This window comes from Phyllobates terribilis, unplaced genomic scaffold, assembly GCF_046119375.1.
Source record: "Phyllobates terribilis strain yellow unplaced genomic scaffold, ASM4611937v1 Scaffold_5__5_contigs__length_657084704, whole genome shotgun sequence".
NCBI classification, from domain to species: Eukaryota; Metazoa; Chordata; class Amphibia; order Anura; family Dendrobatidae; genus Phyllobates; species Phyllobates terribilis.
The window spans coordinates 524,244,501-524,260,516 of NW_027362765.1; the positions used below are offsets into that span (position 1 = coordinate 524,244,501).

A 16,016-nucleotide genomic window follows, 5' to 3' on the forward strand; every position below is an offset into this window, starting at 1 on the left:
GTGCACCTTCCGCAAAACGTAAAGTGCGCAGGCACGGGATTTAGCCATGGCAAATGCATGTCACAAGGCACTGTAATGTGCAGAGGAGGGGGGAAACATTATAAATCACACAGGGATTTCTTGCGGGCCCCGGGACTGGAACCCATCAGAAACTTGTAGGAATAAAAAGACATTTCACAGCAACAAGACCTCTAATATGAGGAATACAGGTAGGTATAGATTTCCATTTCTATCACCTGTAGGCCCATATTAGGTCAGATAAGTACCAGGGGGTGTCAGATTCCCTTTAAAAATGTGTTTTCTAAAGCATACAACCCATTTAACAACGCGTGCACCTGTGTTACATCATAAACAGGACAGGTTCTCGATCTGTTAACAGGGAAGAGTTCAATCTTCAAGAATCAAAAAGAGATGAAGAAATTGTAGAGCTTTTCTTTATACGATGATTATTCGTAAAGGTGGATGCATTTTTTTGACTTAATCATTTTACTGCTGAGAATGTGCTGTAATCTGTATATCATATAGAAAAACAATTTTACAGACAATATATATAACAACATATATGACCTACTTATGACATGAAAATCTCATTAAATGTTGATGGCCAATTGAATGTGTTTCTTCCCTTACTTCAGTCAGTTAATAAATAAATAGAGATGAGTAATTTGATTCAACACAAATTTAATTTGTGTTGAATTTTTAGGAATTTGCTGAATTGGAACTATTTGATATTCACCACCATTTTACACATTGCAAAATATTGTATCAGCTAGAGAGAGGTTAAATAACCCTGGGCTTGGCTGGGCAGGCTTCCCCTCAATGTTTTGCAGCTATCACATCACATGGTATAACACAGTCAGTCAGTAGAGACTATCATAGCCTGTATAAAAGCAGAAGCAGGAAATGCAGTAGCCATTTTATAGTGAATCTGGATAGTGAGAGGATGCCACAACTCACAGCTTAGTTATAGAGATAGGAAAAAGAAAACTGTAAAACACCAAATAAACTGTACATATAGTGTCAGACAGCACAGCAGTGAAAAATGGTTACCATCTGTTTACCCACAGCCTTTTATGCTGCGGTCACTTTGACAATACTAAGGCTGCATTTGCGTTAACGAGCTTGAAAGTGGTTGAATACTGTCCTAGGAGACCTCAAAGTGTAATACATGTCTTTTCAGGACAATTGGAGGCTCGGCAGCTTTTTCGATTTGGGTTCAATCAATTGCCTGAGAAAGTTTGGCTAAGCTGGTGAATTTGAATTTCAAAAGATTCAATTATCTTTATAAATGAACCATCATTAGTTGGAGTGATATTTCATTTTGATTTGAAAACCAAGTCTAAAACATCTCACCAAGTTTTTACGATCAGTTTGATATACACAGAATTTATGTATTTCAGCTGTCATCAATGTCACATATCCACCACAAAGAGAAATGTTTTAAATATCCCATGCTGGTATGCTGACAGTGTTATTGGAGCTTTTGTTGTCTAGATCTTCGACTACCATGCCATGATGGGCGATCTTTCCACTCCTTAAGGAGAACATACCACCCTTTGCTGTGGTACTGTTGCATGAGTCTGAGCCATGAGCTGAGTCACTGGGTTGTACTTCAACAAAAATCCTGTTTCGTAGTCCAAACATAAATCCACTGTTTTTCCTTTCTGAATATGTTTCCTTGTGCTCTCTTTTCATTGAACAGAACTGAACTTTAAATGCTTCCTGAAAACCTCGACGGAAGTTCTCATTAAAGTAGCCATATATAATCGGATTGATGCTACTGTTGAAGAATGCTAACCAATGAGCAAAAGGGAATATATATACAGCAATAAGGTTGAGCTGATGATCATTAAGATTTCCATAATCTGTGAGTAGCATTAAAGTCCAGAGCGGCAGCCATGAAATCGTAAAGAACAGTGCTACAATAATTAACATGTTGATAACTCTTACTTTCCTCTTGGATACCCTACGACCTTCTTGTTCTTCAGAAATGGATCCTCGAATGGTGGCAGATGATTTGAAAAGTTTGAAAGCAATGCGAGCATACATGATGACAATCAAGGTCAGAGGAGCAAGATATATATGTGAAAACAGGACCGTCGTATAAATTTTTCGCATTTCTATGTCTGGCCAAGCTTCCCAACAGGAGTAGAGGGGATAGAAATTATTGTAATCATCTACCATGAAGTGATAATCATCCTTGGTCACAGTCAGGGTTACTGCTGATGGACACATTATGATAACAGCTAAAACCCATATGACAATGATTGTGAAAATAGCCTTTCTTAGAGTCAGCTTCTGCCGGAAAGGATAGACAATGCAGCGGAACCTACCAAGGAAAGAAAATATTAATTAGTATTACTTCTAAAAATCATTCAAATATTATCTAAAAATTTCCTTTAGATTTAAATGGGTAACCTGGTAAGAGCTATTGGATGTAAAAAAGTGACTCTCACTTTGGAAGACTCAGCCTATCTGTGCAAGGTAAGAAATTAGAAAATAAAAAAAATATATATTTTTAATTATCTACTGAATACATGATAGAGCAGTTTGAAGGGGGTCTCTCAGCAGTTTTGCAGGGTAAGCAACAACAGCAATTCATGAGGCCTACTAACACATTAGTAACATCAGTACTCTTTTATTCCTTTTTAGTTTCAGTAGTGCTGTTCCTGTGGATGCTCTTCAACCACTTTCCTCTGTTCTAGCGTAGTAGTTGGCTTCTGGTTGGATGTTAGCGCTATCAATCAAGAGCAGAGGTGGGGAAGAGGGTTGTGAAGCTTGTAAAGCCCCCGTCTCACATAGCGAGATCGCTGCTGTGTCACGGTTTTGGTGACGCAACAGCGACCTCACCAGCGATGTTGCTATGTGTGACACTTTGCAGCGATCAGGCCCCTGCTGTGAGGTCGCTGATCGCTGCAAAGTGTCCTGGACCATTTTTTGGTCGTTACCCCCCCCCGCTGGTCAGCACACATCGCTGTGTGTGACCAGCGGGAGCAGCGATCAGGCTGGTAACCATGATAAACATCGGGTTACTAGGGGCGCACGCGCCCCTAGTAACCCGTTGTTTATCATGGTTACCACTCTGCTACAGTGAGCGGGAGGTTACCGCTCACTTTAGAAGGCTCATAACCATGATAAACATCGGGTTACTAGGGGCACACGCGCACCTAGTAACCCGTTGTTTATCATGGTTACGAGCCTGCTAAAGTGAGCGGTAACCTCCCGCTCACTGTAGCAGAGTGGTAACCATGATAAACAACAGGTTACTAGGTGCATGTGTGCCCCTAGTAACCCGATGTTTACCATGGTTACCAGCCTGCTCCTGCTTCAGCAGGCTGGCAACCAGGAGCAGGACATCGTGGAAAGATTCTTTCCACGATGTCGCTGCTCCCCTGATCGTTGGTGAGCCTGCCTGTTTGACAGCTCACCAGCGACCACATAGCGACGCAGCAACAATCCCTGACAGGTCGTATCGTTGTCGGGATCGTTGCAGCGTCGCTAAGTGTGACGGGGCCTTAACGCAAAGACTGGAGAACATTTTAATCCAGACCATGACCTTCAGACCATTTGTATGAGTGGAGTACAATGGAATAAAATTGCATTTCCTCAGTCATACTGCAAGAAAAACTGGTTAGGATCTTATGTATAAACAGGTCTTTAACTTTATCCATAACTGTCAAAAGTTTTACAAGGTCAAAACTGTTGAAAGCATGCCTTTAATTAAAGCTTAGTCTGTTTCCCTTATTACTGTGTGGTAGTGTTATTACAGTATAATGCAACATTCCCAAAGTGACTTCTACACTATATGTTCGTACACCCATTTCTATAGCATCACATGCATAAAGTTAGAATTATAACATACAATCCAAATTGATAGGATGGCCCAAGTGACAAAGGAAGCATTGTGAAGCCAATTGAAAGGCAATCCTAAATATCCTTTTCTATGTAAAAGGACAGTGCACTGAACAATAGTGACTACTGTACTACATGGTCACCTATGTTCTACAGCAATGGTCACCAACCTTTCTTTCCTTAAGAGCCCCATTCAGCTCTGAGAGATGGTTGCACATCACATCCAGAGCCCCCTGAGTTGTGACATCCTAACCCCCTCTCGCAGTAGTGACAACCAGTGCTCCCTATTATTAGTATAATGACAGTCAAAGCAGCAGAAATCACCCTGAAACCATGTGCTCTCCTCCCTTAGGTCACAGCCCCACTGTTAGTATTTGGTCAGTATTTTTTCTCAGGAGTGGGAACCAAAACCAGGTGAGGAACAATCAGAGAAAAGGTATAATAGAAATAAGTTCACCAATTCTGCATTTATCATCCACTCCTGGTTTTGTCTCCCACTCCTGAGAAAGAATACTGACCAAATACTGATAGTGGGGCCGTGGCCTTATAGTCAGTATTCTTATATCTAGGGGTTTCCACCTAGCCTCCATACAGTATAGAGGGAGTGCTTGATGCAAGAATACCATCACATCTAGCTTCAAGCAACCCTCTAACTGGTAGAATCATCCATTCTCCTGTTTAAAATACTACCCTATCACCTCCGCACCCAATCTATGTGCAACTAGATCTACTCTTTTCTGCTACTTCCAAAAGTCACAATCTGGCACATTCCCTTCATAATTGTTTGCTAGACTAGTCAGCAATGCACCAAGCTGGTAGACAGTCCTGAGCCTCACATCTTGGCCCATGAGACACAGGTTTGGGACCCTTTCTCTATTGCAGTACTATACTGAATATACAAGGAGAACCTGTAGGAAATAAAATCTACATCTTTTTGAACATTGCATGCATGAAGGAAAAGGAAATAAATAGTGATGAGCGAGCACTAAAATGCTCGGGTCGAGCAAATTGGAATACTCGGGTGCTCGACCCGAGCAACGAGCCCAATGTAAGTCTATGGGAAACTCGAGCATTTTTCAGGCTGCTCCCCCCTGCGGTCTGCAGAGGGCCTAAAAATTGCCCAAATAGATGGGAACAGTGCTCAAATGACATGGGAACAGCATGGTGAAGACCCCTGGAAGCATATCTGACTCCCAGATCACTGCTGTCAACAACGTTGTCAGAGCATTACGCGACTTTTACAGACTCACAATAAAACACACAAAAACGAAACCAAAATGGATTTTCCTGGGAAATATGTTAAGGAACATCCTTTCCAGGGTAATGACTTGTATATAAGGCAAAATAAATAACCAAAACCAAAAATACTCTTCCACACCTTGGGCTATGTTCACACGTAACGTTTTTGATGCGTTTTTGCACTTTTCAATTGCTTTCAACCAAGACAAATGCATTCACCAGGAAATGTCATCTTAACATTTTACAACCTTATCTGGCCATGTGGTGTGTGACACATCATCAGACACATGCATACAATGCTGAAAAGACATGGGAACAGCATGGGGAAGACCTCTGGAACCATTTCTGACTCCCAGGTCACTGCCTAAAAGTGTGCCCATCATAAGTGATCCTTGGCGCATGCGAAGATGCCTCCCGCCATGCACCTGTCGTTGCAGACTTGCAACAATCACCGTCCACGTCCTTGTCCCAGTGCAGAGTTCAGTTGTCCCTACCCCATTCCTTGGAATGCAAGTGCAAGTATGCAGGCAGCCACCCACCCACCCACAGGCTGCAATACTATACTGCCAAATTTTTGACAGCTGCTTGCACTTGAAATGTGGCCTTTTAGGCTCGTGGAGGCGGAAGCTTTTCATAACCTCATTCCGGCGGCGGTTGGGTGTCCAGCCGCCACTATATTTCCCGGTATCGCCTCCGCCTTCCACAAGCACGGTTCCCACAACATTACCCGTGCCCTCCCCAGTGCACTTACTGGGAAGGACCGCCTAACCACAAACACGTGGACAGGTGAATGTGGCCAGGGACGGTACGGAGCCAGTCCACAACTTTTTTTTGCTAAGGGTTGTATTTAGCTCGATGAAAGGACTGGCAGAGAGGGAAACCGTATCTACCCTGCGTGTCATTTCTCCCAGGAAGTCCTGTAATTGAGTTTGTTGCAGAAGCAATGGCAGCCCGTCCAACATCAACTCGCACTTGTCGGTGGTGCTTTGACACACACACATCTTTCTTTGCGCATTTAATTTCTTGAATATAGAGTTGGACAATGGCCTGATCTGTAATGCATTTTGAGAAATAACATGCATAAGCATGGCCGATCCACATTAAAAAAGCAGCCATAGAGTGTCCGGGAACCTTCCCCCACATATTTCTTAGCCAGGGCTGCTTTTCGGCAGGGTTGGACGGGCCCACCAGAGAACCGGAGACTCCTCCGGCGGGCCCTGGCTTCTCCTTCAGGAGAGTTCATAGTGCCGAGGTGAGGCCATGATGATGATAGAGGCCACTATCTGCTTAGTTTTCTGTTACTTGGAATGCAAGTGCAAGTATGCAGCCAGCCGCCCACCCACCCACAGGCCGCAACACTAAACTGCCAGATTTCTGGGCAGCTCTTTGCACTTGAAATACTGTATGGCCTTTTAAGCTCGTGGAGGCGGAAGCTTTTCACAACCTCATGCCGGTGGCGGCCGGGTGTCCATACTCGGTCCCCAGCCGCCACTATATTTCCCGGTATCGCCTCCGCCTTCCACAAGCACGGGTCCCACAACATTACCCGTGCCCTCCCCAGTGCACTTACTGGGAAGGACCGCCTAACCACAAACACGTGGACAGGTGAATGTGGCCAGGGACAGTACGGAGCCAGTCCACAACTTTTTTTGCTAAGAGTTGTATTTAGCTCGGAAAAAGGACTGGCGTAGAGGGAAACCGTATCTACCCTGTGTGTCATTTCTCCCAGGAAGTCCTCTAAAGCTGCTTGCACTTGAAATGTGGCCTGAAAATTACTGCTGGTACTTTTCTGTGGGAATTTGCTTGCCCCCTACCAACCTGGAATATTTACAGCAAACTATGGTACGACGCCATGGTATTAGCACTGCCCCCAGTACCAGTAGCGAAGCCATCCACAATTTCCTTCTCAGGGATTTTATTTGGTAGACTGAGTGGCTGCCCAAATACATTTTCTCACAAAGGAGCTGAAGATAGAGTGGTAGTAGGTGCAAGTTTCTCCAGCCTGTTAGATATTAGAGGGTGAACGGCAGCACATTGAATCAGTGGTTAGCACTGAAGCCTTGCAGCGCTGGGATCCTGGGTTCAAATCCCAGCAAGGACAACATGTGCAAGGACTTTGTATGTTCTCCCCGTGTTGGCATGTGTTTCCTCCTCAGCAAAAAAGCAGCCATAGAGTGTCCGGGAACCTTCCCACACACTTTTCTTAGCCAGGACTGTTTCTCGACAGGGTTGGACGGTCCCACCAGAGAATCCTCTGGTGTGCCTTGGCTTCTACCTCAGGAGAGTTCATGATACCGCTAACTTTGCAGCTGCTATGGGGCTCTTGAGTGGGTGAGAAAGGTAATCCCTAAGAATCAAGTCCTCTGGTGGGCACAATGTTTTTCATTCTGAAACAGCTTCTCAGCGGGAGCTGTATTTCACCACAGCCATATTCTTTAGCTCGGTGAAAGGACTGGCATAGAGGGAAACCGTATCTACCCCGGCTGTCATTTCTCCGTCACCAGGTTCCGCCCATTGTCACATACGACCATGCCTGGCTGTATGTTCTGCTGTGAGAGCCACAGAACAGGCTGCTGTGTTACAGCTTTCAACAACTCTGCAGCGCTGGCCGGTTTGTCAATTAAGCATGAAGCATGTTATCTTCAGCACAGCCTGTTGCCGCTTGGCCAAGGCAGTGCTGCAGTGCTGTCAGCTTGTGACTGATGTGGTCATTTTGGAGATGGAGGAGGAGGTGCATGAGCTGAACAATGTGATTACATTGAGGTTAAATTGGTGATGCTGTTTTTTATACTAAAGAAAGATCCTATTGTTTTGTTTACGTTATTTTTTAAGACAAATGCATTCACTGGGAAATGTCATTTTAACATTTTACAACCTTATCTGGCAATGTGGTGTGTGACACATCGTCAGACACATCCTTTTTTATTTATGGTGGAGGGACTCTGAAAGTCATAAAGCCTATTTTTACAGGGACATCTGACGGCCCTTACTATTCTTAAAAGGCCAGCAGTCGGCGCTAGCTATTGTTAGAGAGCCATCAGCCGGCTATGCTTTGTTGTTCCCATTATTAACAAGTGGGTCTCCTATACTGTTATTGCGTATCCAGTGACAACAAGGGCTGCCAAAAATTTGGACGCAACCCAATACCCCTTTGAAGAGACATAGAGGAGGGTCTCAGTAAAAAAAATGTTCCCATTATAAAGGAGCGGGTCTCCTATAGTGGTAATGCCCATGCTGTGACTGCAAGGGCTGCCAAAATTTGGGAAAAACCGCAGTAAGAATTTAAAGACACATAGAGCAGGGCCACAGTAACAAGGTACGACATGTTCCCATTAGAAAGGAGAGGGTCTGCTATACAGTTATAGGGTATGCAGTGAGTCCAATGGCTGACCAATTTTAGTAAAAACCCCACTAAGAATTTAAAGACACATGGAGCAGGGCCACAGTAACAAGGTACGACATGTTCCCATTAGAAAGGAGAGGGTCTGCTATACAGTTATAGGGTATGCAGTGAGTCCAACAGCTGACCAATTTTAGGAAAAACCCCACTAAGAATTTAAAGACACATGGAGCAGGGCCACAATAACAAGGTACGACATGTTCCCATTAGAAAGGAGAGGGTCTGCTATACAGTTATAGGGTATGCAGTGAGTCCAACGGCTGACCAATTTTAGGAAAAACCCCACTAAGAATTTAAAGACACATGGAGCAGGGCCACAGTAACAAGGTACGACATGTTCCCATTAGAAAGGAAAGGGTCTGCTATACAATTATAGGGTATGCAGTGAGTCCAACAGCTGACCAATTTTAGGAAAAACCCCACTAAGAATTTAAAGACACATAGAGCAGGGCCACAGTAGCGACAAATTCCCATTAGAAAGGAGAGAGTCTCCCATTGTGTTGGCCTATGCAGTGAATGCAAGGGCTGCCAAAAATTTGGAGGCACTTCAATGCCCCTTGGAAGAGACGTGGAGCAGGCCTCCTATACTTGTAATGCCCATGCAATAAGTGTATGGGCTGACAAACATTTACCCCTGGGGGGTATACATGAACACACTGTATCAATTTTTTTTTTACGGGCATCATAAACACCCTTTAACAAAATTATGTGGGTGTTGGGTGTGTGGTGGAGGATGAGGAGAAGGAGGAGGACAAGAGCAAATAGCCAAAATCAGGAAGCATATACCCATATGTGGGTGTGAAAAGGTGCATGGGAATACACCTCCCAAGAAAAGACACTGGATTTGAGTTTATGTTACGCTGCTATCATTCGGTGGTGTTGAGAAGTCTGGCCCAATCCAGCCCTTGTTCATTTTTATAAGAGTCAGCCTGTCAGCATTTTCAGTTGACAGGCGGATGCGCTTATCAGTTATAATTCCACCAGCGGCACTAAAAACCCGCTCTGATAAAACGCTGGTGGCAGGGCAGGCAAGGACCTCCAAGGCATAGAGAGCCAGTTCATTCCACGTATCCAGCTTGGATATCCAATAATTATAAGGCACAGCGGAATCACAGAGGACGTTGATACGGTCTGCAAGTTACTCCCTCAGCATTTTCTCAAACCTTGCACTCCTTGGGAGAGTAACCCGCGCCTCAGGGCCTGTGCGATGGGAGAGTCTGAGAAAACTCTCCCAGAACTTTGACAGTGTTCCCCTGCCTCTGCTGAATTGAGGTTGTGTCTCTCTCGCCTGTACTCCTAGGTTGTCCAACGAAATGTGCCCTCTGCCGCCAGCATTTTCAGATGTGAATTTTTTTAATAGTTCCGCAACAAGGGCTTTCTGGTACTGCCCCATTTTTGTAGGCCTTTCGGCCTCAGGAATAAGAGATATAAAGTTCTCCTTGTAGCATGGGTCTAGAAGTGTCACCAACCAGTAATGACTGTCACCCAAAATTTTGAGAACGTGAGGGTCATGGGAGAGGCAGAGTAACAAACTCAGTCATGCGTGCCAGACTACTAACAGGCAAGACTTCCGTGTCCTCACCAAGAGGATGACAGACCATGCTCTCCTCCTCCTCCTCTCTGTCCTCTGGCCATCCACGCTGAACAGACGGTATGACAGCTGTGCAGTTAGTACCATCTATAGTGCAAGAAACTAGCTCCTGTCCTTCCTCCTCCTCCTCCTCTTCCTCATTGTCACCCAATCCACGTTGGGATGAGATGAGGCTTGGCTGTGTGTAATCACCCTGTATGGTTCCTTGCTCCATCTCATCGTGCTCCACCTGCAATGCATCCTCTTTGATTGTGAGCAGAGAGTGTTTCAGAAGACAGAGAAGCGGGATGGTGACGCTAATTATGGCATCATCGCCGCTCACCATCTTGGTGGAGTCCTCAAAGTTTTGGAGGATGGTACATATGTCTGACATCCATGTCCACTCCTGAGATCTTATGTGTGGAGTCTGAACTGAATATCGACGGCCTTGTTGATGCTGGTACTCAACAACTGCCCTCTTCTGCTCACAAATCCTTCCCAACATCTGCAGTGTAGAGTTCCAACGCGTGGGGACATCACACACCAGTCTGTGAGGGCGGCGGAAGCTGTAGCTGACTTTCTAAAATGGGCACACAGGCTACGTACTTTAACAAGCAGATCCGGCAGCTCCGGGCAGGATTTGAGAAACCGCTGAACCACGAGGCTAAGCACATGGCCCAGGCATGGTACGTGTGTGAGCTCGCCTCGCCTCAGGGTCGCCAACAGGTTCCGGCCATTGTCACACACGACCATGCCTGGCTGTAGGTTCAGCGGTGTGAGCCACAGATCTGCCTGCTCTTTCAGAGCTGTCCACAACTCTTCAGCATTGTGCAGTTTTTCACCTAAGCATATTAGCTTCAGTACAGCCTGTTGCCGCTTGGCCGAGGCAGTGCTGCAGTGCTTCCAGCTTGTGACTGATGTGGTCATTTCGGAGATGGAGGCTGAAGAGGAGGAGGAGGCTGAGGAGGATGAGGTGCAGGAGCTGTAGACCGTGGGGGCAACCCTGATTGACCTAGGGCCCGCAATCCTTGGCGTCGGGAGGACGTGTTCCGTCCCAAGATCCGGCTGGGTCCCGGCTTCCACTATGTTAACCCATTGTGCCGTCAGCGAGATGTACCGTCCCTGCCCACAAGCACTTGTCCACGTGTCCGTGGTTAGGTGGACTTTATCGGTAACTGCGTTGTTGAGAGCTAATGTTTTGGGACATGTGCTTGTGTAATGCGGGGACGGCACACTGGGAGAAATAGTGGCGGCTGGGGACCGAGTACCAAGGGACGGCTGCTGCCATCAGGTTGCGGAATGCTTCCATCTCCACGAGCCTAAAAGGCAACATTTCGAGCGCAAGCAGTCGTGAAATGTGAGAATTTAGTAGTGTGGCCTGGGGGACATTGGCTGCATATTTGCGCTTGCGTTCCAAGGACTGGTGTATGGACAACTGAACGCTGCGCTGGGACAAGGATATTGACGTGCTTCCTGATGCTGCTACTTGAGAGTGTACAACGACAGGTGCAGGGCAGGAGGCATCTTCGCAAGCACCATGGACGGGATTGGCTTGCATGCACAACAGCGGAAGAAGCAATGGTGCCACCCGCAGACACTGTTCCTGAACCCTGGGGTTTGGCCCACAAAGTCGGGTGCTTTGCTGCCATGTGCCTAATCATGCTGGTGGTGGTCAGGCTGGTCGTTTTGCCACCCCTGCTGATGCCGGCCAGGCAGGTGGTGCAAATGGCCTTTTTGGGGTTATCAGCAGAGTCTTTAAAAAACAACCAGACTCGGGAAGAACTAACAGTTGTACTGGCAACTTCCTTCGTGTTGGTGTTACGGGGAATGGTTGCCTGCCTTCTGTCTGCGGCCATCACGCGGCTTCTTCCTGCCTGTTGAGGTGCTCTGCCTCCCTCCCCCTGTGTGCTGCTGTCCTCGCTCTGCATGTCCTCCTGCCAGGTTGGGTCAGTACTATATCATCCACCACCTCGTCTTCCATTTCCACACCCTGGTCCTCCTCCTGACTTTCTGGCAATTGTGTCTCAACATCGTCCACCTCTTGTGACACTTTCCCACCATCGCCTTCGTGTGACCGTGGCTGCTCAAATATTTGATCATCGCTACTATTGTTGAGTGAGCATGCTCGACACTGCTCGGTACTCGCCCGAGCATCTCACTACTCGGGATGTTCGGCGAGCACCGAGCATTTTTGGGTTACTCGGGTGGGAGCTCGGGTCTCCGCCCTGCATGTTTGGCGCTCTTTACAGAGCCAACGAACATGCAGGGATTGCCAGCCAGTCACTGTAATGCCGCAGCCATGTTGGTTGTGGGCATTACAGTGATTGGCTGACCGCACAGCGTCACCTCGAGTATTTAAAACAGGGTACCGCCATCTTGGACAAAGTTGCTCCGGATCAGACAGTGTAGGGAGAGTGCTGCTGAGCTAGGGAGAGATTTATACTGCGAAATAGGTAGTGTAGGGTCTCTAAAGCCAGCAAAATCAAACAAACAGTCCTTCTGAGGACTAATATCCATCCCATATATCAGGCAGGCAGGCAGGCTGTATAGGAGATGCAGTGGTTATACCAACAAACACTGCATTACAGTCCTGTGTGCTGCTGATGCTCAAATTGCTAGGCTTAGCCCCAGGTCTCAGGGGCCGGGAAAAATCCTTTTTTTTTCATTTAAATCCTCTTTTTTTTTCCCCCAGTCAGACTGTACAAATACCCATCTTATTAACCTTCTGGTATTCCCCCCCCCCCAAAAAAAAAAAATTGAGTGTGTCTGTGAGTGTTCAGACACAAATATATCTGTTTAAAAGAGTCAGGTTTCGGCCAGATAACTAGAACTGTGGTTTTGCAGTTTCACGATTCAAGTTTCTGTATTATCCACTTTTTTGCCATTTTTCCATAAAGAAAAACAGTTTGAGTGTCTCGCTGACTGTTCAGACACAAATATATCTATTTTAAAAAGTCTGGTATACAGCAGGAAATTAGAACTGTGGTTTTCCTCTTCCACGGTTCAAATCTGGGTGTTATCCACCTTTTTGCCTTTTTTCCATAAAAAAAACAGTTTGAGTGTCTCGCTCACTGTTCAGACACAAATATATCTATTTAAAAAAGTCTGGTATATGCCAGGAAATTAGAACTGTGGTTTTCCTCTACCACGGTTCAAATCTGGGTGTCATCCACCTTTTTGCCTTTTTTACATAAAAGAAAACAGTTTGAGTGTCTCGCTGACTGTTCAGACACAATTATATCTGTTTAAAAGATTCTGGTGTAGGCCAGAGAAATAGAACTGTGGTTTTCCTCTTCCACGGTTCAAATCTGGGTGTTATCCACCTTTTTGCCTTTTTTCCATACAAAAAAAACAGTTTGAGTGTCTCGCTGACTGTTCAGACACAAATATATCTGTTTAAAAGATTCTGGTGTAGGCCAGAGAACTAGAACTGTGGTTTTCCTCTTCCATGGTTCAAATCAGGGTGTAATCCACCTTTTTGCCTTTTTTACATAAAAAAAAACAGTTTGAGTGTCTCGCTGACTGTTCAGACACAAATATATCTGTTTAAAAGATTCTGGTGTAGGCCAGAGAACTAGAACTGTGGTTTTCCTCTTCCACGGTTCTAATCTCCTTTTTATTACCCTTTTGCCATTGATACTGCACGTGTAAGCTATTTTACTTCATTTACAATGGGCAAGGTGCGTGGCAAGGGACGTGGAACTGGATGTTCTGGTGATGGTGCGTGCAGAGGACGGGGCCGTGGCCAAGGTGAAAATTTGCCAAAACCAACAACCATAACTTCTTGCTCCCAGTTCTTGACCGAATTTCTAGGGAAGCACACAACAACACCACTATTGCGAACTGATCAGTGTGAACAGGTGATTAAATGGACAGCAGATAATACTTCCAGTCACCTGGGCACCACCACCTCCTGTCTGTCTTCCACACGGTCAAGTCTTATTAGCCGTGACTCTCGACTGCATACTCCTCCTCACCCTGATGCTCCTTCCTCCCACCATGCCGAGTGTCATCAGACAGCAACTGATCCCACAGTTGGACACTCTGAAGAGCTGTTCACTGGTCCATTTCCATATTTGGGCCCCTCGCCTGCTCCTTTTGAAGTGGTGGAAGAGGAGATCCCATGTAGCGATGGCCAAATATTTGAACAGCCATGGCCAGAGGAAGGCGACGCTGGCAATTTGTCACAAGAGGTGGACGATGACGAGACACAATTGCCACGAAGTGAGGAGGAGGACCGTGGTGCAGAAGTGGAAGAGGAGGAGGTGGTGGATGATCTAGTAACTGACCCAATGTGGCAGGAGGACACGCAGAGTGAGGCCAGCAGCACACAGGGGGAGGAAGGCAGAGTACCCCAACAGGCAGGAAGAAGCAGTGTGGTGGCCGCAGACAGAAGGCGGGCAACTGTTCCCCGTAACACCAACACGAGGGACGTTGCCAGTACAACCGGTAGGTCTTCCAGAGTCTGGAATTTTTTTAAAGACTCTACTGATAACCCCAAAAAGGCCATTTGTACCACCTGCCAGGCCAGCATCAGCAGGGGTGACAAAACTACCAGCCTGACCACCACCAGCATGATCAGGCACATGTCAGCAAAGCACCCGACTTTGTGGGGCGAACCCCAGGGTCCATGACCAGTGTCAGTGGGTGTCGCCACTGCTTCTTCCGCTGTTGTGCGTGTAAGAGAACCCCCTGTTGTGCGTGCAAGGCAATCCCCTGTCCATACTGCATGCAAAGATGCCCCCTCCTCTCAGTCTTCACTTGTTATGGCAGTTTCTCAAGAAATAACCTCAACGTCCACGTCCACGTCCCACTGCAGCGTTCAATTGTCCATATCCCAGACCTTTGAACGAAAGCGCAAATTCGCAGCCAACGCCCCACAGGCCACAGTCCTAAATTCACACATTTCACGACTGCTTGTGTTGGAAATGCTGCCTTTTAGGCTAGTGGAGACGAGGCTAGTGGAGACGGAATCCTTCCGCAACCTTATAGCGGTGGCCATCCCTCGGTACTCTGTCCCCAGCCGACACTATTTTGCCCGGTGTGCCATCCCCGCACTACACAAGCACGTGTCCCAAAACATCTGCCGTGCCCTCAACAACGCAGTTACTGGGAGAGTCCACCTGACTATGGAAACGTGTACAAGTGCTTGTAGCCAGGGATGGTACATCTCCCTGACGGCACACTGGGTAAACATAGTGGAAGCTGGGACCCAGTCAGACCTTGGGACGGAACACATCCTCCCCACACCGAGGAACGAGGGCCCTATGTCAGTCAGAGTTGCCCCCACAGTGTGCAGCTCCTGGGCATCATCCTCCTCCTCCTCCTCATGTTCAGCCTCCATCTCAGATATCACCACATCAGTTACAAGCTGGAAGCACTGCAGTACTGCCTCAGCCAAACGGCAACAGGTTGTGCTGAAACTCATAAGCTTAAGTGATAAACCTCACACTGCTTGTGAGTTGTGGACAGCTGTGAAAGAGCAGGCAGATTTGTGGCTGAGAGAGCTGAACCTACATCCAGGCATGGTCGTGTGTGACAATGGCGGTAACCTGGTGGTGGCTCTGAGGCGAGGCGAGATCACACACGTACCATGCCTGGCTCATGTGCTTAATCTCGTGGTTCAGCTGTTTCTTAAATTGTGCCCTGAGTTGCCAGATCTGCTCGTCAAAGTAAGCTGCCTGTCAGCTCATTTTCGGAAGTCGGCTACAGCTTCCGCCGCCCTTGCTGTGTTGCAGCATTTGCAGCTTCCGGGACACCGACTGGTGAGTGATGTCCCCACATGTTGGAACTTTACCCTCCACATGTTGCAAAGGATTTGTGAGCAGAAGAGAGCAGTTGTGGAGTACCAGCTGCAACAAGGCCATTGATATTCAGGTCAGACTCCACACATAAGACCTCAGGAATGGACCTGGATGTCTGACATATGTACCATCCTGACAAACTTTGAGGAGT

The 16,016-nt window shown here is 46.7% G+C and overlaps 1 protein-coding gene across 1 annotated transcript in view; it reads right to left on the minus strand.

Moving 5' to 3' along the window:
• Window positions 1-244: 244 nt before the first annotated feature.
• NPFFR1 (neuropeptide FF receptor 1) overlaps window positions 245-16,016 on the minus strand; it is a 407,424-nt gene continuing 391,652 nt past the window's right edge. Inside the window, exon 4 of the mRNA XM_073681431.1 lies at window positions 245-2,329. Within this exon, the coding sequence (XP_073537532.1) occupies window positions 1,441-2,329 (889 nt within the window). The 3' untranslated portion in view covers window positions 245-1,440. The remainder of the gene's footprint in view (window positions 2,330-16,016) is intronic.